Below are 23,709 nucleotides of genomic sequence, written 5' to 3'. Positions count from 1 at the left end.
TCTTCAATTATATCCTTTTGGAGTTAAATATGAGCATCCACTTGGCGCATGTCGGCAAATTCCTTGAGGCGGCCGGCTTCATCGAGAGGTACCCCACGTCGTACGCTAGGGGTGGCCATTTAAAAGGGAAACCGCGGGTTCTCCAAAAAGTAGTCGTCGTACAGCCGCTGATGTGCAGCGGCGTGATCCCGATCAATCATTGCTCGGTGGTGGATAACCCGTGCAGGGCGAGGTATCGCCTGCTGTTCCACCCTACGCATGTACCGCTCCATCTCGCGGTTCATGTAGGAATTCATAGCCTCGTTCATCCTCCGTTCGTACTCCTCGGCATCCCCACCACTACCACCACACTGCTACCACCCGCGTTACTCATCGCTCGATGATGCTCTTGTACAGAAAGTTAGAGAGAGAGAAAACTCGTTAAAACAAGCGGTACAAATGAAAATGAAACTAAAATCGCGTTTATATAGGTTTAAAAAAAAAAAATTTAAAAATCGTTGCTGGCCGATCGGGCCGCCACAATGGCGGCCAGCGCATCGACGGCCACACGCAATCGGCTAGCCTTGGCCGGTTTTTTCACCGAAATTCGGCTAGCCTGCTCCAATGGTTCGGCTAGCCGACCGGCTAGCCACGTCAATCGGCTAGCCGGTCGCTAGCCTACCATTGGAGATGCTCTTATTGCTTAATATTCGTCTGGCGAAGGCATATTTTTCTTTTTTCCCTCAAATAAAAAACTTCATTGGCGCCAAGCGTGAGGGAATGCTAGACGTTTGGTAATTTCTCCTCCAACCAGAATAAAAGATCCCATTGACGCAACCAATCCCATGCATATTGTATGGACTTCTGGTCGTACAAATTGCATAGTATCATAAATGGCTACTCCGGGAATTACCCATCTGATTTGAGATGTGGTTCATACATACATAAAGTTAACTGTAAATCATGAAATAATTAAATAATACTCGTTCAGTCCCTGAAAAGTATGAAATTTGGTTCGACACAGATTTTAATACATAACTGGTAAAGTAGGAGACAAAGTCATTTTTTTTTAAGTATTGTTAGTGAAGACCGGTCTCATCTCACTAGAGAGAAAAATGTTATCAAAATTATTAAATCAATATTTTCAGTGACAGACAAAAAAATATTAGAGTTCATACTTTTCATGGAAGAGGAAATAGTAATATGATTAATTGATTGTAAATTACGAAATTTTTTGACTTATTTTACCCTTTTTATAATTTGAATGACTAATCACAAAGTTTTAAATAGTGGCACAAACCTGTATTGACGAGTACGGTTAGATTTGAACCTATGACTTAAAAAAAAAAAAAATTTAAAACTAAATTTAGTCACATAAGACAATTAAGATTTTTTAAACTTTATAATTACTAATCATTTAAATTTTAAAATATACAAGACAAGCTGCAAAGAATCAATTTGTTATAACTATATAAACAATTAAGTCATACTTAGTACTTGTAATTTTAACAGTGGTAGAACACTATTACAAAAATTGGGGCACACCGGTTTAACCGGGTTTACTATAGATAGGGCAGAAACAGAAGATTGGACCGGTTTAACCGGGTTTTCAATATATTGGATCGCAGAAATATAGCGGCGGCTGGAGTAGTTGACAGATAACGTTCCCACTTCCTATCGACTCTCGAAACCATCACTCGCCAGGTATATCTCATAAAACCCTTCTTCTTCTTCTCTTAATTTTTTCTACCAAAGAGTCTCAGATTTCCATTGTTTTTATCGGCTTCTTTCGTCCTGTTGTAAGTTGGCTTTAGACTTTCATCGATTTCAGTTTCTTCTTCCTAATTTTGCTGGTGAATGTGGTGTTAAATGTCGTTAAAATCTATAATTTGCTGAAATTAAAGTTAGGTATTCTTGAGATTGTTTTGAATTAGGGAGTTTTATGCTATTGTTTAGTTTTCTTTGTATATTCTCCTTTCTTATTTGATTTTTATAATTCTATTTTCTTGAGCAAAATATTGATGTGGTGTTTTCCCATTGTGATGACTGCAGAAAAAATGGCGGCACAGTTAATCAAAGAATGGACTGCAATTCAGCAGTTTCCGGCAGCCACTCAAGAAAAGTTGGTTAATTTGCTGTCAAAGTTGAAGACGCAGGTTTGATATTTTACTCAAAGCTTTGCGTTTTTGCTGCAATTCAATTAACAGATTGATAAGATGAGATAAAACTGATGCAATTGGACTCGTTTATTCTGAACCGATCATTCTCGCAGTTGAGTTTAGATTTCTTCAGATGTTTTAGTGAAACTTTACCCTCTTTTGTAGAATGTGGACACTTTAACTATTCTTGTTATGGGGAAAGGTGGTGTTGGTAAATCTTCAACAGTTAATTCGATCATAGGGGAACGTGTGGTAACCGTGAGCGCTTTCCAGGTAAGTGTAGTTTGGTTTTGAAACTTAGCCTTTCATTTTGAGATATACTATGTCTGATGCGATTGCTGAGTAACTTATAACTTGTTTTTGCCCTTTACTTCAGTCGGAAACCCCAAGGCCAGTGATGGTTTCACGGTCACGATTAGGTTTTACGTTGAACATTATTGACACCCCTGGACTCATTGAAGGGGGCTATGTCAATGACCAAGTTTTGGATACCATAAAAAGGTATTGAATGCTACACAATATTGTTCTTGTTGTCTATATTAGTGATACATTTTTTTATGATTGAGTCATATCTTATTTATTACCCTTTTCTTGGATAGCTTTCTGGGCAGGTTCCTTATGACGAAGACAATTGATGTCTTGCTTTATGTGGACCGTTTGGATGCATATAGAGTGGATAATTTGGACAAGCAGGTTGTAAAAGCTATCACCGAGAGTTTTGGCAAGGATATCTGGCATAAGGCAATGGTTGTCCTTACTCATGCTCAGCTCTCACCTCCAGATGCGTTGAGCTATGAGGAGTTCTTTTCCAAGAGATCAGAATCACTTTTGAAATGTGTTCGACAAGGTGCTCGGATTAACAAAAAGGAAGTTCAGGTATACTCTCTTGTTTTCACTATTTAACTTCTGTTTTGATGCCTCTGGGAATAAATTTTCGGCTTAATTGTTTCGGCCTAGGAATAGAAAGCAAGCTTTTAACTTCATTGGATGAGGAAATAATTCTCATCAGATACCTGTGTCATCTTCTTGTTTTCAACTGCGTCCTCAATGTGCTGTGGATTGGTTTACTGCTATTTAAATTGATGTCTGGCGATATACAAACTTTGAGCTGCCTTTTCCAACAAAGCTTTATTTGTTTTGAAAGTTCTTTCCAAAATCAAACAGTATTATAATGGACTACTGAACACGTGGTCTCTCAGCCCGTCAGCCGTGATGTTTTCTAATTAATAGTCTACTATTCTGGGATTTGGGTCTGTGTGTCGCTGTTGTCATTTTTCTTTTACTGGCATTGGCATTCTTGGTTTCCCATTTCCCTTCCTCTAACTATCGTTTCTTCTTATCTTAGAACTTTGCTATTCCCGTTGCACTGGTTGAGAACAGTGGGAGGTGTAACAAGAATGACAGTGATGAGAAGGTAAACTTCTTTCATGTAAAGAAGAGTTTTTCATCGTTTGTGTTTGGTTTAGGTTCCTGAGACGAGTTTTGTGGATGTCAGATCCTTCCAACAGGTACTCCTTGGATTCCAAACCTGGTACATACTATCACCGACGTTGCCTTGAATGGAAAAAAAGGTATTCTCATCGACCAGAAGTTGATTGAAGGGCCTAATGCTAATGACAGGGGAAAGCTGTTCATCCCCTTGATTCTGGCATTCCAAGTAAGCTTTTATCTTTTCTGTGTATTTCTGTAGCACTCTCTTACTAACTTGCAGGTTCACAAATTTCTAGAGCACAATCTAATGTCTTTCTCCTCGATGGACAGTACTTGTTTGTCATCAAACCAATTCAGAAGTTGATCAAGAACGATGCTGCTAAAGAGACTAAATCTTCATGGGCATGAATGATTATTCTTCTCTTGCTTGGTTGGTGTCTTTAATTTGAATTAACCGGTAATCACATCGACCTTAAGCGGTAGAGTTGGTTTCGATTTCATTACGGAACTGTGTTTCTGCTTTAGTTTTTGGATAATATTATGGCTGTAGTAATTTTGTTGCTGCTCTTTGTCCTGGCTGCTACTGGAATGTCCAGGCTTTTGTTTTGAGAATTCACTATTCTGTTAAATGGGTATTTTGAGGTCTTTATACTTATTTTGCTGATGATGAAGGTTTATTCTGATGGACTAAATAAATAGCTTTCCTTTGGTCCCCAAAACGTTGTAGCACATTGGATGTGCACAACTGCACAAGTTTGAAGAAATCATCTCAAAACTTTAAATCCACATAACTCTCTCAATTTAAATTATTCTTTATACAAATAACATACTATATCAAATTAGATAGTAGTATAATTTTATAAGAGTTATAATGAGGTCTCAATTGCATATGTTCGGATAATATTCGGATGATGAATTTGAGATTTTTTTTATTTGGAAATTTGAGGTATTTTTTTGTTTATGATGGGCATAACAATCCTCCTCCTTCAAGTGAGATATGTTATGTGAAACCTTCATCCTTAAGTTCACAACACTAAGTCGCGGACATATGATTTTGATACTAGTGGGCCTAAGCTACTTTAATAATTGTTGCATATTTTTAGTCTCTATAATGCTAAAAACAGTTACAACATAAAAAAGTAAATTATTAAAGAAAATGAGTAGTACCAGTTACAACAATTAACTAAAAGGCTAAACTACTGTTAATAATTGTTGCAAAAATTGAATAAGCAAACCTGGTACTCATGTTCCTAGGCATAACTCACAGTTAACCTGGCTGCATTTGTTAGGTATAGTATTTTATACCAAAAGAGAATGAAGGCAATTCTTCAAATCTTACATTTAGTTGCGGAAAAATGAAATTACATTTATGTCAGTCTTCAAATCTTACTGCATCTCGTTTTAAAAATCATTAATGTCGTTCTTATCTGATGTTTGTAATACTTAATCTAATTAAAATTTATTTATGATTTATTAGAGATAACAGTTACAACAATTAACTAAAAGGCTAAACTACTGTTAATAATTGTTGCAAAAATTGAATAAGCAAACCTGGTACTCATGTTCCTAGGCATAACTCACAGTTAACCTGGCTGCATTTGTTAGGTATAGTATTTTATACCAAAAGAGAATGAAGGCAATTCTTCAAATCTTACATTTAGTTGCGGAAAAATGAAATTACATTTATGTCAGTCTTCAAATCTTACTGCATCTCGTTTTAAAAATCATTAATGTCGTTCTTATCTGATGTTTGTAATACTTAATCTAATTAAAATTTATTTATGATTTATTAGAGATAAAATCACATTACCAATTACAACTACTACCAGTCTCATCCTATGTTGTCATACTCCTTTTGTATTGGGCTAATTGTCATTAAATCATTGAAGCGATATCTATATTTCGGTTTTAAATTAATTCATTTTTTCAAATCGTACATTAAGTTTTTTTTTTTTTTTAATTTGATGAGTCCGAATTTTGTTTCATAACAACACAAATTATTAGAGTCTGATGAACAATCTAATCATTGGAAAATCTACACGGATTTTGTTTTAACCTATAAATTGTTAGATTATCTGATATTGTTTTAAAATAATGCTATATATATAATATGGATTCTACACGGATTGTTTAATAGATGCACACATAATTTAAAAAACCATCCATCTTCATTATTAGTATATTTATCCTAAATTACTTGAGTTATATTTTATTTCGGACTATTCTATTGGATCATAAAAGAACAAAACATATAATATCATTTATTATTCTCTCTTATTACTTTTTATATTTTTCCTCTTTCATTATCTCATCTACTTATTTTATTTATATTTGACTCATAAAATATAACCAAATTCTTTTTTTTTTTTAAAACACCTCAAGTAATATGAGTCAAAAAGAGTATGTCTAATTTTGTAAAATGTTTACCAAATTATGTCTATACTATTAATATTTATCTATAGATTAATGAACACTTATATAAATCGATATAGTTTATTACTATAAAAGTAATTAATTTGGCTATAAGTAACTAATTTACTAAATTACATATTGTCATATTTGGTATTTGTTCTGGGAGAAAACCTAGTTTAGCCTTTAGGCCATGATTTTCGGATTTTTTATATACACCATAGTCCATATATGATATATCTATCAATATAATTTACATTAAGTAATTAATTTAGCTATAAATAATTGATTTACTATAATCCTTGGAATAGTTTTTGGACTTGTTTTGGACGCGGACAGCTACTACAGAAATCTGTGGCCCAATAAGATTGGTTATATTACGCTGCGCCCGCAGCTGATTATTCCCCGGCTTGAAATAGTGAGCGCGATTTCGCTCTGCGCCACGTGGCGGGAAAATCTAGGGGGTGCCTATGGTAGTCCGCGTCGCAGATGAACCATCGTCTCAGTTTAAAGCCTCGCTCAATTTCTCTGAGCACACTGTGTTTCTTTTCGCACTTTTTTTTGTGAGAATTTAATATCTAATTTTTAAAAAAAACCCAAAAACGTTTCTTTTCTTCTCCGACTTGGCGTGGACGGAAAATCTGGCCGCCGATCAGTGGAGATCAGTTTCAGAAAAAGGTAGTACGATTGCTAGAGCAAAAAGTGATTTGATATTTAATACTAGTACTCTTGTTGTTGCTCGTGACTTTTAGTTCTTTTTTAGGGTTATGAACTCCATTTTGATCAATTTTTTGTGATTCTCAGTCTCATTGTTCATTCATTGTATGTGAATCATTTCAATGTTTATTAGTATGTTTTGTTTTTGTGTAAATGTTTGATGTTTTTAGGGGTTTATGAGCATTGTGTTGGTTGAGACTGAGTTAATCTATTTTATTTGCTTGGTTGAATAGATGTTAATTTCGATGGAATGCAGGAATGTTTTGGTTTTTAATTCATGTTATTTTCTGATAATCTGTTGACAATTGTCTTTTTATTGCATGGGCAGCCAGCCAGTCACAGAAGAAATTAGGCGCGATGATGAATTCAGTCTGATTTTTTGCTTTTGAAATGGGAGTTCTTCTATGACCTGAGATTTTGCAATTTTAGACGGAAGGTTCTAGATGGTAAAACTCTATATTTGCTCAGTTGAAATTAAATTTGGTTTAATTGTTGAAGGGTTTATTTTAGTGGCTGACTGTTCTTGTGTTGTATGCATATCGTTTGGGGTGCCTCATTGTCTTAAATGCTGTTAATCGTGATTTTATAAACCCCTGCTATTGCAACCTATCAATGTATGCTTTCATTTTTGGATAAATGAATTTTAAAATGCTTAAAAGAGTTTGTTCTTGTAACATGTTTCTTAGTCAATGATTGACTTTGATATGATGATGAAAGTCTTGCTTGAGTAGTTGATACACTGATAGGACCTACTTCCTGTTGTGTATGTGTGGAATGTGGATATATTCTTACATAGGTGTAGATCTGCTTAAAGTCCAGCATATATGTTTTTTTGCTTATTTATAGAGGTTGATATCAAGAAATGTTGGGAGTAGGCATAGTTTCTTCTCATGGTGTCCAGATGTAACTATTTATTAATTTGAATCAACTTGCTGCCTGGTTACCAAGATTATTAATATCCAGTAGAGATTATATCGTTGTGGCTACCAGGTCAGACAAGTGTTAGAGAATGAATAAGTTAATGATTGGGCAATGATTATGACTAATGATCTTGATTTAGATATTTTTTTTGCACTGTAATGCAGAAAAACCAGATATTATATGCATGTGTTTTCATGTTGTGTGTACAATACATAAAAGTAATGAAAAAAGATGCATGGTATCCACAAAATGCAACACACAAAGAATAAGGGTTTATCACATTGCCTAATTTCTGTGGTATATGAGGGTTGAATATCAATGACTCTCAAAGTTATAAACTACCTTTAGCTGAATTTCTTGAAATTTTTATGTTAGTAGATATCTTACCCCCTCATATGTTAGTATGATCTCAATTGGGAAGATTGTAATGACATCTCTACACGATAGCTCCTCGGCGCCATCATTTTCATATTTCTTAATTTTACGTAATGCTCTACGAAATAAGAAAATATTGTGTGAGGAAGACATCGTCCTTGATGTATTTCTCCCTCACCAAGAATATCAATTTATGAAAGCACGAAATTTTCTTTGAAGTTATTTTTGTGTACTTTTATAAGGGGTCTACCTAGTATTCATCATCAATTGAAGCTAACCTTAGCAGTGTATCATATGCATTTAGTTTCCGTCATGTAGATAGTATACACAGGCACATATCCTTTAAAATTCACATTATAGGATATTTTGTGTTCAGCTTGAGCGTACTTTCCATCATTACTGAAATTTCCTAAACAGACCCATATGCCAGGCTTCATGTAGGTTCACATGTTAAACAGTGTATTTCAGTTGAAGAAAGTATCCCTGATAAGTAATGTAAGTATGTAACAAAATGTTTCTGCCAAATATGTCGTCTTCTCCCGAAGCTTGTACAACGTTGAGAATATGCTCCATAAACACTATTCATTTTATTTTCTTTCTTCTTAGTCACTCACAAAATATAATTATTTCCATTATAATTATAGGCATCTTAACTTTGGTGTCTATTGAGATATTCAGAAACCCTTCTTCCTAATTGCTATTGTGCTGTTGTCTGTAATTACTGATTCACTGTTATCCTCAATTCTCTTCAGTTATGTTTAATTCAGTTTAATGTCAACAAGACGTGTTTGCATTAAATTCCGTTGTATTTGTATAGATTTTTGAATCGATCTTTCTTTCCATTTAGATTTATGAAGAATATTAGAACCTTCATGATAGCGATCGTTGCGGTAGTGAATTATTGTTGCAGTTAGTAGTTAGAGTTTATTCGAGTCGGGATTTATTATTAATTTGTTTCAGATTAGGAGTCAGGTCCATTTTGCTTGCATGGGCTTTAGAGACTAGGGTATTACTGGAGTATTATTTATAGTTCCTCACTGAGCTAGTAGCGTGTCTTTTGTCTTGGCGAGTTCTTGATGGATTTTCCACAGGCCTCGTTAAAGGATTCCTTTTGCAGTTCCATTCATTATTTGAGCTTTTGTTTTCCTGTTCTCATGGCTTTGACTCTGTCAAATTGGTTTGTGTAATCACCATCATTCACCGCACCAATTTATCGAATAAAGATGATGACTGACGAGAACATAAAGAAATCCAAGTAATTGAATAGAACTGTCCAGAACTGACTGAGATAAATGACGTGCTATTGGCTTATTGATGAAATACATACAATAAAACCCTAATCTCTAAAGCCTATGCAATCAAAACGGACCTGATTTCTAATCTGAAACAAGTAAACTCCGACTCCTAACTGAAACAAATAATTAGTCACTGCCATGATCACTATCACTTCCTTGCTTGTCAATCTTACCATAGTACGTGTTTCTCATTAGTGAGTTTCTATGCATTTTGCATCATATATTTATTTGTTTAATTGATGATTCCTTATCCCAAACAATATAGAAACTTTTTTCCCCATGTGAGCAACATTTTCCAAACCTAAAGTATCTGGGGCATTCAATGCTCTCTTACTCTAATTGGTTGGTATTTTTATTAGTTTTCACCTTTTAGTAAATAAATGTCTCTCTTGGTGGTGGCAGTCTTTTCAGAACAACATCTTTTGGTTGCCCAATGGCTCTGGTTCTGTGGCTAATGGGGAGATCTGTTATGAAACTTCAACAAGAATTGATCAAAAACGTCCTCATCAGTATTTTATGGATTCTTCTGAGCAGGAGTTAGTTGTTAGCAAGAAGCAAGCAGTAGAGCCTTTTAAAGGAACTTCAGGACCTGTAGTTATGGAAAGTTCTTTTTGGCATGATGGTTCCCACTTTCAGTCTGAAAGTCTAATGCCGAGCCTGTTCACCCCCAAGCCGGTGCGGAGTTCTAATTTGTCTGATAATAATAATCCCCCCGTTACGGCTTCCATGAATATGGAAAGGAAGGAACCAGGGAACCAATTTGGAAATGACTCATCGGTTTGTTTAACCATGTCTCATGCAGTCAATGACACTTTGTGCCTGAACTCCGGACCTAGGAAAGTAAAAGTCAGTGAGGTAAGGATACCAGAGAATTGTTTGCCTGAGTTTGTCGGAAGTACCTTTACCCTTGGTGAGAAGAATGATACTATGACAAGCACATTTCAAAGGACTAGCAATAACATGTTTACTGGACCTAGTTATAATACTGAATTGGGAAATGCTATTTCAGTGGATCCTGCTTACAGTAAGCTAGACAAAAATTTTGTTTCAGTTGGGAACTCCTCCAGCAAGAGAGATGGAAATTTTATGCTCTCCAGTCAGTACTACAATGGGATGGATAACAATGTGCTGTCTATTGGTCAGGCCTTCAACAGAGGGAATTACAACATTAATGCCCTAGGAGAGCAGTATGAAAAGGAAAATGGAAATTTTTCATCAGTTTGTCCTACATACAATGGGGTCCATGAGAATCTATTTGCATTGGAGCCTTTCTACAGTAAAGTAAATGAGACTTTCATATCTGCAGGTCCCAATAAGGGGGAGACTCATATTGCTTTTCAAGGTGAGCAGGATGCAACTGTTGCTTTAGGAGATCTCTACAATAAAGAAAATTCGAGCATCCTTTCAATGGTTGAGCACTCTAGGAAGGGTGAGGAAACTACCATATCTTTCGGAGGCTTTCAGAATAATGTTGAAGAGAGGGATAACTCTGGAAGGCTCATAAGTAGCTATGATGTTTTGCTAAATCAATCCTCTGCTCAGTCTTCTGGGGCACTGGGGCAAAAAGATTCTACAGATCAGCTAAGTGACAATGCTGTCTCGGCATCTTCTTTGCAGCCTGATGGTGCGCCTAAGAATAAGGATCAAAAGACCAAAAAAGGATCGTCAAATAACTTTCCTTCAAATGTTAAAAGCTTGTTGTCCACTGGCATTCTTGATGGGGTTCCAGTGAAATATGTTTCATGGTCAAGAGAGGTAAGGAGAGATTATCATTCTTTTTCCATTTTATTCTATGTTACATTATCTTAACCATAAACATTTTTCCCTGCAGAAAAATCTTAGAGGAGTGGTAAAAGGGACTGGTTACTTGTGTAGCTGCCAGGATTGCAAGCTTTCCAAGGTTAACATCTTTCCTTGGTCATATGCTGAATTTTCCCTACTGCTAACTTTGTTTCCCAACTTATGATGTGCAGACCATCAATGCATATGAGTTTGAGCGCCATGCTGATTGCAAAACCAAACACCCTAACAACCATATTTACTTTGAGAACGGGAAAACAATTTACGCAGTGGTTCAAGAACTGAAGAGCACCCCTCAGGAAATGCTCTTTGACGTGATACAAAATGTAACAGGATCTGCAGTCAATCTGAAAAACTTCAATATTTGGAAAGGTGAGACTCATCTATTTACTTATACAAGATTTAGATAGGTCATAGTGCTGTTTTATTTTTACCTCTGACCTCATCTGATTGAGCTGTATAATTTCATTTCAGCATCATATCAAGCTGCAACCCGAGAACTTCAACGTATTTATGGGAAGGATGACTTGGTTGCGCCATCCTGATATGTTATCTTTCATGTTATCAAGGTCTGTTGATTAACTGTTGTCCACCTAGCTTGTCAAAATGACAGTAGGAATCGATCAACTCTGGAACATAAGATTTGTTGATCGTCAATCTATGTTGTATTTTGGATGTGTAACATGTTTTTAACAGTACTGTTCAGCTTTATTTAATGCATATCCTCTTTCATGGGAGATCTTTTAAGTGATCATTAGATGCCTATTGTTCTGCTTTAAGCTCATCTAGCTTAAAATTTTGCGTGCCCATGTTACATCTTTGATGACTTGCATCACATTTCTCTCCAGGTTGGATCATAACCTCATGTGCTTGCATTGTGATTGCAATAGTAATCTAATATTTGGATTACTTAGATATTTCTGCTGCTGAGTTTAGATATTAATGTCTGTCTCAATGCAGCTCTTGTTACAATCTGCATACTGGGTAGATCAGAAGGGCTGATCTCCATCAGGTACAGCTTATCTATCTAAGCATTTTGTGTCGTTTAGATGTGCAATGATGCTATGCTCGTTTTTTCTGTTTGAAGCTATCATAGGCAGAACCTCTGCCGATATCTGCAACATATTCGTTTCTGTCACATTAGTATCTTAGAACTGTTGCTGGAAAATCTGGCTGTTACGTTCTGCATAAATGTTTGATTAAGCCTGGTGTATTTATTTTCTTAATCTACATATATAGTATATATATATTTTATTACAAAACTTGTTCCTCTTAAACAACATTGTCGCCAGAGATTGCCTTGGTGACAATCGTGTTGGAGGTCTGATTCTCGAGAGATTGGTGGTTAAGCTCCGACTGAGGATACGTCGATATGCTCTGATCTCGTGTCTTCCCCCATATAACGAGATACAGCCCAATTACAATCACCGTGGCTCCTGCTACCCTGCATTTTCATCACCCTCTTTTAGCATACAAGTTAGATATCCCAGATAAACACCCTAGTAAAAGTGGAATACCAAAATTACGTACTTCCCAACGTTGAGCTGCTCTGCGAGGATGAAAGAACTCATGACTGCAACAATCACCATGTTTAGAGGATTGAATGAAGTAACAAAAACAGGGCCTTTCTCCTTCATGATCACTCCTGATACATAGTAGCCAACTCCAGAACAGATCAGCCCCTGCACACACACACACACACACACACACACTTGTCAAAAAGTTATTATAAAGAATTACTCCTTTAAAAGATGCAGAGAAATGCATATCCATTGTTCTTACAGAGTAAACAGAAGCTAGAAGGGTGGTGTCCCATCCAATAGACCAGATCTGAGCATTGCCTCTTGTGGCCACGAGAGTGAGCACTGCCCCTTGCAACGCTCCGAGCATGCATATCAGGCCGGTGAGGGAAAGTCCAGCCGGGTACGACTTCAATGTGATCGCCTATGATGTAACATAGATAAAATTAAAAAAAGAATTAAAATAAAAAGAAAGATGATTGATAATATAACTATGTAGACCTGTAAAATGTAAAAAAAGGACCAACAGAGACAAGCAGCTCCGATCATCATAGCTCCTTTGATAAACTGTTGGGGATCATTTTCTTGAGCAATAGATGTGGAATTGGAGTTTCCTTTGGTCCATGGCAATTCTATAATTGAGCCTTTTACAATAGTCATTATCATTGCTCCACCTACAGTTACTATAGTTCCCATAATCTTTGCCTGGCTGTGCAGTCTTCTCACGTTCACGCTTTCGAGCCTGTGCCAACAATGTCGGAATGGGTTGATGAACCTTATATTCTACGTTGGCAAGTATTGTTTAGTTCTAAGTTGATACCTCATGAGCCATGCTAATAGAAAGGTGAGGGCTGGAACAGTGTTGCACATAGCCGCTGCAAATGTAGCTGTTGTGATTTTCAGCCCAATGTAGTACAAGTTTTGATCTATCACTGGCCTGCACTTGCACATGTACAGTATTACATAAAAAACATGCTAACCTTAAACATCATACTCCCTTAGTCCCACCATAAGCGAGTTGCTTCGTTTAAACACTCGTTTTGAGAAAATGATGGAGTATTTAATAGAGAAGAGTTTCTCTACATTATTGTCTTCTTACTTTATTCTCTTTTTACTTTAATTATTAATTATCATTTTCTCAAAACGAGTGCTTAAAAGAAGCATCTCGCTTATTGTGGGACGGTGGAAGTGTTAACATAAAGGAACTAGCTAGAGTAGTTACTCCAATAGAGCAAGAAGGAATATTTTGACGAAAATGGAGAGCGTCATTCTTGGCCTGATTTTCCTGTTTAAAACAAATAAACTCTCAATAGTAAGCTTCAACTGATACATGTATCATCTGGTCGGAATATAGAGAGTGGAGAGGAAGAGAGATGGGAATCGAACCTCTCGAAGGCAAAGGCAAAAGGTGCTACAACAACAGCAGCAGCGATATTTCTGTAGACTGCAAAGGTGTAATGACTCATTCCCTTGTCCAGAGCTGACTTTGCTATTATACCTAAACCTGCATACCCAAACTGCAACAATATTGCAGCCAAATATGGTCTCAGCTTTCTCACTAATTTACTATCCATCTGTGTGTGTTTGTGTTTAATGTAAACTACTCTCAGGTTTAATGATATTGATGCATGTATGTATAAATGTGTGTGTACCTTATGAATATGAATGAGTATATATATACATATTGTGGTTTGGAGTTTGTGTGTTGTAGTTTGGTTCCTGTCAGGGAATGAGAGGGGCGATGGAAGAACACGACATCTTTGAATCAATGGATTCCACTACTAGATGTGTAACAGTGTGACAAACTAATACTTTTACAACAAGCATGATAAGTGAAACGTGAAAAGAAGCTTTAATTGTGAATATACATCCCATTTCAATTATTTTAATTTCTTGCAGATTTGGATTATATATGCACCATCCTCCTTTAACAAGGATACAATCTTCATTTCAATTATGTAAGACTTACTAAACGGGCCGGTTCTCGATATTTAAGGTCCTAGTCTCGTATACACGACTTGGTCGATATTACCAGAAAATACATGGGACTTAGCGCATGAGGTACTTTTCACGGGGTGTTCAGTTTCTTAGAAAATTGCCCAAAATTATTTGAAGAGATTAATTTTGTTTTATTGGGAGATTTTTACTTATATGGCATTGAGATTATACCATAAATTACTATAACACGACTCTACTAACATTGGTTTGAACTAAGCAAAAGGAGTAGTAAAATATTTATAAAATAAATTCAAGGCTGAGAATTGGTATGGACTGGTCCCTCTAAAACTGCTTAATTGGTTTTTAATTGCATCAAGATATAACTATAAACATAGAAAAATAGATCCACCAAATAAGCATAGGAGTAGTGATAATTGAAACCTGGTGCACATAAGTATGACATCCTAATCAGATCTCACTACTAGCAAATTATAATGCATGAAGCACCATTAATTACGTGGTTATGAATTATCTGTCCAAATAAGCGAATCAATTTGCCATCTCCAAATATAAAATTAGTTGTACACAAGAAAGATATTTTTTCTGAAAATAGAAATCATATGTTGAACACTCAAAGTTGATGTAGCTGGACACAAATTAATATAATTCCGTTTTTTATGACAATTATTAATTCATGTCATGACAAATTTTAAACGACTCTACTATAATTTGGAGTTACAATTTGTTTAAAATTTTAAATATACTCAATCTTAGCTGTTGTTAGTCAGAGATGTAAGTGTTTCGTAATAGGTTGTAAGAGTGATTATCATTGTTTAATTAGCCAATCAACAAGACGTTTTTTATTTGGTTAATTTTTTTGGTATAAGAGTTTTAGTGCCAAACACGTAGTCATTCTTAGCTAATGAAATTATTTCCAAACATGTAGCACAGCCCATTGTTGTGTTGCTGGTGTCGAAATAGTGGAAATTACATACATCATATAAATGGATAGATTATTAAGTATAATATACTATAAATTAGTAATAAAAAAGGGTGCTATGAATTCTGGTTTTTGATGGTGGCAATAGCCAAATTTTTTAGCAACTCCATGTGTAGCCATGTAGGCTTCGTTTATTACTTATTACTACCACATAACATCAATAACCACTTTAGTTTGTTATTCCCATGAAAATATTTCTCTTTCATTTCACCATCCTATTTTTTCTGTCTTATGATTTCAATTTGACCACCCACCGCATTTATAATTTGATGTCATTAATCTCACTATTTCTTTTATACTTGTTTCAAATTCATTACGTATTATAAGTGTTGTAGTATACAATTTTATACTTACTAATTTACTTTTGTAATATATACTTACATAATCAATTTCTTAAAGCAAAAACTTTGGTGCAGCCATCTCACGCAATTATTCCCATACAAATTAAATATAACTAAAAATGAATCAAAGAATCTCGAACAAGTTTAGTACTATGTGTTAACAGGTGCCAATGCCAAACATGATTGCCAATTTAGTTGGGACCTAAATAAAAATATGGTAAAGTAACTTAATTTGACACATACAAAAGTCATAATTCAGAAATGATGTGTTTGTTCGGATCTCCAATGAACTTTGTTAGAATGGAAAACTTTTTCTAGTGTATTTCTCTTCTTGTTGAGAGACATGTATACTATTGGAAGTGACTAGATTACAACATGGTTTTAATTTTCAATGTGTACATCAACATTTATATAAATAAAAGAACTAATGTTATTAGTAGACCTGCCCACGGTTCATGAACCGGCGGTTTCGGTTCGGAACCGCCGGTTCCGGTTTTGGGAAATATGGAACCGGAACCGAACCGTGAGGCTGTTTCACGGTTTCGGTTTCGGTTCGAAAACCGGCGGTTTCGGTTTCGGTTCGGAACCGCCGGTTTTTGGACGGTTCGTAGCGGTTTAGGTTCGGTTTCGCGGTTTTTTCCGTTAATTTTTTTTGCCATATAGTTTGAAATTATAAAATAAATTGGAACAAGGAAATGGATAGTTTAAATTGAGTTGTTAACACTAAAATGAGGTGAGTGTAAGTAAGGATAGAGAGAAGTATTTAATATAAATAAAAATAGAGAGAAATGAGATCCAATTTGAATTTAAAATCAACATTTAAGAATAAATAAATAAATAAAAATAAAAGAAATGGTGTTTTATGCAATCAATTTTGAATAGTGCAGCCATCGCCCACCGTCAACCAATCAATTTTGAAGACTCAACTAATCAATTTTGAAGACTACAACATTAACCATTTATTATACTTTATTTAAAGTAATCAATTCTTCTAAGTTTATTTTAAAATGTTGGGTAAATATTTATTAATAATTATACATACTCCATAGATTCCATACGTAAAAAAATGTGTTAATTAATAAAATCGGAAATAGTATTATAAAGTTATTACCATAAACCATACAACATAGACTTCATCTTGTAATTTAGTTATTTTTATTTTATTATCTTTTATCTTATGTTTTTACCATCCAATTTTACCAAATAGTATTATAAAGTTATTTTTGCTACAAAATTTTGTCCCACATTATTGTTTCTACGGATATTACCAAATCTAAAAATGAAAGTTATTTATATAAGAGTATAAAACTCATAAACCGGATCATTCAGCAATGTTTTATTTAATTGAGTATAGTTTTAATATAAGGATTAACTATGTTTAAATTTATCATTGCGTTGGCGGTTCGGAACCGTGAAACCGCCCGGAACCGGCGGTTCGGTCGCGGTTTCGGTTCGAAAAATTTGGAACCTGAACCGAACCACGGTTCTAAAATTCACGGTTTCGGTTCGGCATATTTTTCGCGGTTTCGGTTCGGAACCGTAACCGCCGGTTACGGTTTCGATTTTAACCGCCGATTCGGTAAACCCTGGGCAGCTCTAGTTATTAGTTTGTTGTTCTTTTCTAAAAAAGTTAGTTTGTTGTTTTATATCATGAATTTCGGAACATTTTTATGTTGCTTTTGAGATAGATAGGTAGTTCCACATTTTGAGCTTGTTTTGTTTTTAATACAAGTATGGTGCATTAAGCTGTACTGAGCAGTCACTCTTTAAATATGGTTGGCTGGATTAATTAGAACTAATTAGGTCTTAATTAAAATTTCAATTAGTATGATACATATTCGAATATATTAATCTACAAATAGAGTGGTTGCACATTGCAATCAGGTGTACAAAACTTAGGCCTACCTTTTTTCAGATAAAACAGAATGAATGGAGGTCTCTTTTGAGACAAGAATTTGTTTCACCAATATCTAATTAAAGAAATCTTAGAATTGCACTTTTATTGACTAGCTACACTAGTATCCTTCCTGTCAATGGCACAGCCCTCCGGAGATATCGTGCCACCGGCTCTAGTAGGAGGCCAGTACCGGAACACAGATCTTCCGATTATATTCTTTGAAGGAAGGGGGCCCCTGAGAAAGCATTCATTCATAAGAAAATTTTAACTGAGCAAGTATCTTCATCTCAACGTTTGAATGCAAGAAACTATTACCAGACATGTGAGTCATAGCTATTATTGCGATTATCGCCCATAACAAAAACTGAGTTCTCCGGTACACGCTGCACGGAATTATATTTATATTAGACCAAGTACACTTAGGAATAAACTATGCAGGTCAAAGTTCTAAACAACAAATTCTGTAAATGTTTCAGTTTTAAGTGTCCTAATGTCATATTCCTAATGGTATACATACTCGGCACAAACAACCTCATATTGCCACTTCTTGACTTAATTGAACATAAACGCCTTCAAAGATTGGACTAATTAACTCGTTAAGTAAACAGCATATTTATTTATTTGGCTGGTTTCAATAGCGAATGAGGTTGACAGGAAACAGTTAAATATGTGAAACCAAACATATACCGTTTGTGTCATTTCATATTTTGGTGCTTCAAGAATATAGTCTTCATTTCGGACAACTCCATTGACAATCAATTTCCCATCATGAACCTGCATTAGAAAATACACATGAAAAGCTTCCTAAATGGAATAGGAAATACACTGTATGCCAAGAGATTATATCACCACTGATTGTCAAATCATTGAGTTTGCAGCAACAAGATAAGAATGTTAAACGAAGACAATAGATTTTAAAGTAGTATTATGATTTCATGCAATAAGGTTTCTCTATAGAATTGTAACATCAAACTAACATCTGGAAACTAATAGCAAATGGAGATCATGTCCATCCTCTAGTGATGATTCCTAAAGGTTTAATAGAATAAATTGACGACAATATTATGCCTTATCCATTTGGTGTATTAAGATTCCATTGTCAGCACTCAGCAGAGCAATTTAACTATATCAATAGAATATTCTCTTTTAACATTCCCAATGTGCACAATCAAGCAACCAACAAGCTCAAGTTTGATTTTACAACACCAGTCTATATAGATTCTCATGTTTAAGATAATCATATGGAGCAGAATTACATGGTTTTATCCAAGCAAATAAATTCAGGAATTTTAGCAATGCTCTACTAATTTAGCAGATAATTCAAATTACGTTATTAGGGATTCCAGCAACCAGAACTTAAATCCTTAACAAAAACGAGGACATTTTCAAGTCTCACCTCAACAGTATCACCTTCTTTTGCAACTATCCGCTTGATAAAAACATCATCATCTGTGTAGCCAACTTCTTGCAGCACGGGTGGGCTTTTAAAAATTACAATATCATTTGGACAGGGTTTTCGAAAATAATATGACACCTGAAAATGGAGAATAGCTAAGTACTAATAGAAAAGGGGGCTCTGCGGTGGAATGCAAATATAGAGTCAAGGAAGTGGTTCCATCAGAGACCTTAAACCCTTAAACCCAGAGGGCCTCATTAGTGCACAACTGATGATGTGCACCAGTCCAAGTATAATGTATGAAAAAGCATTTTTTGGACAGGAAGATTTCATGGTAGTACACTACATTCTAGAGGGATGAATCAAGTAAATGACACAAGGCAAAAACATGATACAGAGGCAGAAACTAACTATCGGCAATGCACAAGACTGAAAAGAACTCTTTTATACACTAGAATACAATAGCTATATAATTTGATCATCTGAAATTTTTTATCAACATTGAAGGATAAGTGATATGGGACTAGCCTACAAACTTTGATTGTACAGCATTAGGAGTTTAGAACTAGCCTAATCCTATAGATACACATATTTTAACTACAGAATGTAACCTGTAAGACCCCAAACTTTTGGAAAATCTTGAAGATTCACATTAGTCCTAGTACTCAGACACAAAAACAAGATGCAGAAAACAAAGATTGCCTCAATGTTGAAAACTTCCTCTTATTTCTACATTATTTAAGCGAGTAAAATTTGAAATTTTAACAGTATGAGTCATAGATTGCAAGATAAGTGATAGCAGAACTACAAATTCTCCACTATTTCCGTCATCATGCTTCTCTTCTTTTCTGTGTTTGTGCAATGGTAAAAATGCTCTTTTAACATGAACAAGGCAGATCAAATTTGAAGCTATAGCTGAGTAGTAATCACGAACAACAATAATACTATTTAAATTTAACGAAACTTGTGAAGAATTATACCTTTTCAGCTACAAGTCTATCTCCAACATCAAATGTAGGATACATAGACAAGGAAGGAATATATCGAGGCTCAGCCACAAACGATCTGAAGGCCAGCGATATAGCGACCACCGCAACAACCGTTTTGAAGTCGTCTGCGCTGAAATTCAGCCATTCTGCCAAGAGACTACCACTCTCTCCTGTTCCGTCATCATCTCCATTGCCGACGTCGCCGCCTCCACCGCTGCTCCCAGTCTCAGGCGTAGTTTTGGCAGTGTCCTTATTGGAGGCATTACAACGAAGGGGCTGCAAGCGAAGTCTTTTAGGGTTGGGAGATGGGCAGCTGGGGAGTTTAATTGAAGTTTGGGTGGTCGAAAATGGTGAGGTTAGGGTTCTCTGGAAAGAGAGTTGGGGGATTAGCCCAAGCTGCAAACTCATCATCTGAATTTGATTTTCCCCTCTCTCTCTTTCTCTCAAATTAATTGAAAGCAGAAGAAATTGACTTGGCTGAGTTGCAAGCTACTACTATCCAAATTCCAATATAGGTATTTGAGATTTCAATCACTATAAAAAACTCATCTTTTTGGAATTCAGCAGCTCTAAACTGTAAATAACTGTTTTTTTTTTTTGGGTTTTAAGAAATTTTGTGAGATGAAGGGCTTGGCTTGATTATTCTTTCATCTAAAAGATTATAATGATGGATGTATTTTGATCAATTTTGTATACCATGAGTTATATTTTACATCAAAATTACCAGAGCATAATAAGTTTGTTTCTACTAAAGTGCACTTGTAAATTCTGTAAATTTTTCTCATAATAATCGTATCAATATTGCATTGATAGTTGCTAATTTGTGGGGGTATGTAGGTAAGCTCTAAAGCTACTAAATGAACCTATCGAGCATGATTTTACTCAATATAAACCAACAAAGCTCAACAGTCAATAACAAGAATTCAGTTTCAGTACAGAAAATATACATTTCTATCACTAGTGTACATAGCTTTTCCAAAGAATATTAAAAAACTTGTGTGAGAAATCTTGCATTTAGAATCACAAATTCTCTGAGCTTAATTTGGTTTCTTCCATAATTCTTTAGTCTACCAACTGCACAGCTGCAATGACTGGTATTTTTTCTCTCAATTTCTGTGTGAGCGCTACACGAACTGTCATCACGCCAGCTGCAGGTCCGCTTAGTCTAACCTTTACGACTTGGTCGTTGATATGAACGAGCTCCAATTCTCCGCCGCCTGTGCCTGAGAGGTACGGTCTAATCTCTGATAGGACCTGCAATATCCGATGCACGATTGAGTATTTTTATCTTCGTCACTGGGATTATACTGTGACTTCCTTCATAATCAACAAAATTATCTCATATTGTAAAAATTATCAAGAACTTTAGCAAAATCCGATGGTTCCAATCCATTATTCAGTTACCTATGACTCATTATCATATGATAATCCATCTAGAGATATAGTCTTACAAATACAATATATGCAAAAGGAATACAAAAAGCTTACCTTCTCCACATTTTCTTCATTCAAATCAAGACCTGTTTCTGTGTCAATAATCTGCTCGACTGCTTCGATTTCAGGGATCTTATCGGTGAGACGAGTCTCAATCCCCATCTTGAGGGTCATGGTGGAGCTGGGGCAGGAGCCGCAAGCCCCTTGGAGCTTGAGCACAACAACAAGACCATCAATCTCATGAAGAGCCACATTGCCTCCATCAGCCATGAGCCCTGGCCTCACTTCATCCAACACCTTCTCCACATTCTCCTCAGTCAGTGGCAGCACACACACAGCACCTTCAAATTCCAATCATATTCATCCATTCAATTCATGCTTAATTGCTTAAAATAAAAACACTATTTAGCAAAAACAATTTCTTGTGAAACATGTTAACAATTAAAATGTTATCAAAGTTGGGATCTTGTTTACCAATTATTACTATTAAGTTAACCCTTGATTTCAATTCAACACATTCGAACACAGCAGGTATGTGAAATCACCAGTGCGATTCTTGATTGGGGGGCCAGGATTGAATCTAACAAAGTGTTTGGTGTGAAACTGACCCCTGAAAAATGGGCTCCTCTCTGAAATGAGATTCTGTAATAGCAATCAACAAATATTAATGATAAGGTGATGCAGAATTCATGATTTAGAAGCGTTTATACATACATGTGAGTGGGAAGAAGCAAAGCGCTGCAAAGGGCAAAATTGCGTCTTGATGAAATGGGTTTGCGCGGAGAGTGCTCCCATTTCTGTCAAATTTCAGGGAAGGATGAAAAACCCATGAAATTCATAAAGCCTAGAAATGGAAAAGTGAGTATCTGGTTGAAGATGGTTGGCGGGGAATGATAGAAGTTTTGATGATAGGCTCAACACTACAAAAGGATTTAGTTTGTGGATAGCAGAACCTAAGCTTCGTGCGGATATTTTAATATTTAATTAGGTAATCATGAATATTGTGTCTAATATCATAAACATTTTCTTGTTTGGTTAGACTATAATATTTCAAGGCTTATAATATTAATTAAGCCTATACAAAAAAATTTAGATTTATGTTTAGAAGTATTAATTATTTTCTATCAAAAATATTTTTTCTCACAATAACATAATATGGTTATTATTTTTAAATTTATTTAAATTAGCTATACACACTTATTATATTTAAGAGTTAAGGTCAAAATTGGTCCTAAACATATGGTCATTTTACGTTTTTGGTCCTAAACATTATCTTTTGGATTTTGTGATCCTGAACATATAAAAATTTGATCATTTTGATCTTCTGACAATATTTCCGTTAAAAATTAACGATCAACGGATTTAATTTTGATTTTGACCAAATTTAAATTTTAATTCTATTTTTTAATTTCTTAATTAAAAACTCTAACTATTATTAAAAATATTCTTTTAAGTATAATTAGAAACTAGAGGAAGGAAGAAGATAAATTCATTTTCAAAATCATTCTTTGTTGCAAATCCACATAATCAATTTTTGAGGATTACTAATTAAGCCGATGAAAACGGAATCCTCTGAAAGCGGTTTGGATTCTGATGGCAGCCCATTCTTGGCGCACGGCGCCGAAGTCTTTCGGCGGCGACAGCGGCGGTGAATGATGAGGACTCGGAGGAGTAATCCGGACCAGCATTCATTCCATCGGGCCTTTTCACACCTTTCCAGATCTTCCATTTTTTGCTTTTTCCACTAATCTTTTCCTGTTTTTTTCAAGATTTCATCTTTTTTAAATAAATTAAAGAACTGCAACACTCACACAATTAGATAGATAAACAAGTTATAAATCTAAACAAAATGAAAAATGGGACCATAAATTGAGCAGGGAATGCATATAGAAAAGATCGAATTTTTAATATTATAAACTGAAATTTGGAGCTTACATTGTCATCTTTATCTTGTTTCTTAATCCCTATCAAAGCTTTGACCCATTTTCCAGAAGCCCCCATTTCTTGCTCCTGGTTGCGAAGAGAAGGAAGAAGAAGAGCACGATGTGAAAAATAAGAACCCTAATTGTAATTTCTAATTATATTTAGAAGAATATTTTTAATAATAG

General features: G+C 35.3%; 5 protein-coding genes across 12 annotated transcripts; 2 read left to right on the top strand and 3 right to left on the bottom strand.

Annotated features, from left to right (window-relative positions):
• The first annotated feature begins 1,591 nt into the window (after positions 1–1,591).
• On the top strand, positions 1,592–4,224 carry LOC125210660 (translocase of chloroplast 34). Of its 4 annotated transcripts, none has more exons than XM_048110214.1 (8): positions 1,592–1,683; positions 2,032–2,135; positions 2,304–2,411; positions 2,515–2,639; positions 2,738–3,014; positions 3,484–3,552; positions 3,634–3,795; positions 3,900–4,224. In XM_048110214.1, the coding sequence occupies exons 2-8, from the start codon at positions 2,037–2,039 to the stop codon at positions 3,975–3,977; spliced, it is 918 nt and encodes a 305-aa protein (XP_047966171.1). In that variant the 5' UTR covers positions 1,592–1,683; positions 2,032–2,036; the 3' UTR covers positions 3,978–4,224. The 4 variants fall into 4 exon arrangements, with proteins under 4 accessions (XP_047966171.1, XP_047966172.1, XP_047966173.1 ...); XM_048110215.1 differs by having other exon boundaries at positions 1,647–1,778; XM_048110216.1 differs by having other exon boundaries at positions 1,665–1,683; positions 2,029–2,135.
• A 2,275-nt stretch (positions 4,225–6,499) lies between these two features.
• Positions 6,500–14,302, top strand: LOC125213765. 5 transcript variants are annotated; one of them, XR_007175014.1, is made up of 8 exons: positions 6,500–6,656; positions 7,024–7,141; positions 9,689–11,041; positions 11,118–11,186; positions 11,260–11,458; positions 11,561–11,655; positions 12,047–12,098; positions 13,961–14,302. XR_007175014.1 is itself a non-coding variant. In XM_048114493.1 (7 exons), the coding sequence occupies exons 2-6, from the start codon at positions 7,139–7,141 to the stop codon at positions 11,629–11,631; spliced, it is 1,695 nt and encodes a 564-aa protein (XP_047970450.1). In that variant the 5' UTR covers positions 6,500–6,656; positions 7,024–7,138; the 3' UTR covers positions 11,632–11,655; positions 12,047–12,313. The 5 variants fall into 5 exon arrangements, 3 of the variants coding, with proteins under 3 accessions (XP_047970450.1, XP_047970449.1, XP_047970452.1); XR_007175013.1 differs by lacking the exon at positions 13,961–14,302 and adding an exon at positions 12,174–12,313; XM_048114493.1 differs by lacking the exon at positions 13,961–14,302 and having other exon boundaries at positions 12,047–12,313.
• On the bottom strand, positions 12,244–14,241 carry LOC125213766 (WAT1-related protein At2g39510-like). The gene is made up of 7 exons (XM_048114496.1): positions 13,993–14,241; positions 13,829–13,891; positions 13,427–13,543; positions 13,108–13,348; positions 12,869–13,030; positions 12,617–12,768; positions 12,244–12,530 (listed from the first exon to the last, which is right to left on the bottom strand). The coding sequence occupies exons 1-7, from the start codon at positions 14,178–14,180 to the stop codon at positions 12,359–12,361; spliced, it is 1,095 nt and encodes a 364-aa protein (XP_047970453.1). The 5' UTR covers positions 14,181–14,241; the 3' UTR covers positions 12,244–12,358.
• Positions 14,303–17,772: 3,470 nt separating the features above from the next.
• On the bottom strand, positions 17,773–20,744 carry LOC125211675 (chloroplast processing peptidase-like). The gene is made up of 5 exons (XM_048111569.1): positions 20,159–20,744; positions 19,179–19,316; positions 18,470–18,556; positions 18,098–18,165; positions 17,773–18,017 (listed from the first exon to the last, which is right to left on the bottom strand). The coding sequence occupies exons 1-5, from the start codon at positions 20,576–20,578 to the stop codon at positions 17,885–17,887; spliced, it is 846 nt and encodes a 281-aa protein (XP_047967526.1). The 5' UTR covers positions 20,579–20,744; the 3' UTR covers positions 17,773–17,884.
• A 311-nt stretch (positions 20,745–21,055) lies between these two features.
• On the bottom strand, positions 21,056–22,542 carry LOC125213849 (nifU-like protein 3, chloroplastic). The gene is made up of 4 exons (XM_048114604.1): positions 22,316–22,542; positions 22,147–22,243; positions 21,656–21,942; positions 21,056–21,421 (listed from the first exon to the last, which is right to left on the bottom strand). The coding sequence occupies exons 1-4, from the start codon at positions 22,394–22,396 to the stop codon at positions 21,230–21,232; spliced, it is 657 nt and encodes a 218-aa protein (XP_047970561.1). The 5' UTR covers positions 22,397–22,542; the 3' UTR covers positions 21,056–21,229.
• Between the last annotated feature and the right edge of the window lie 1,167 nt (positions 22,543–23,709).

This window comes from Salvia hispanica, chromosome 3, assembly GCF_023119035.1.
Source record: "Salvia hispanica cultivar TCC Black 2014 chromosome 3, UniMelb_Shisp_WGS_1.0, whole genome shotgun sequence".
Classification (NCBI taxonomy): domain Eukaryota; kingdom Viridiplantae; phylum Streptophyta; class Magnoliopsida; order Lamiales; family Lamiaceae; genus Salvia; species Salvia hispanica.
The sequence above is the reverse complement of the archived record's forward strand: the minus strand, read 5'-3'. Positions and strand labels throughout refer to the sequence as shown.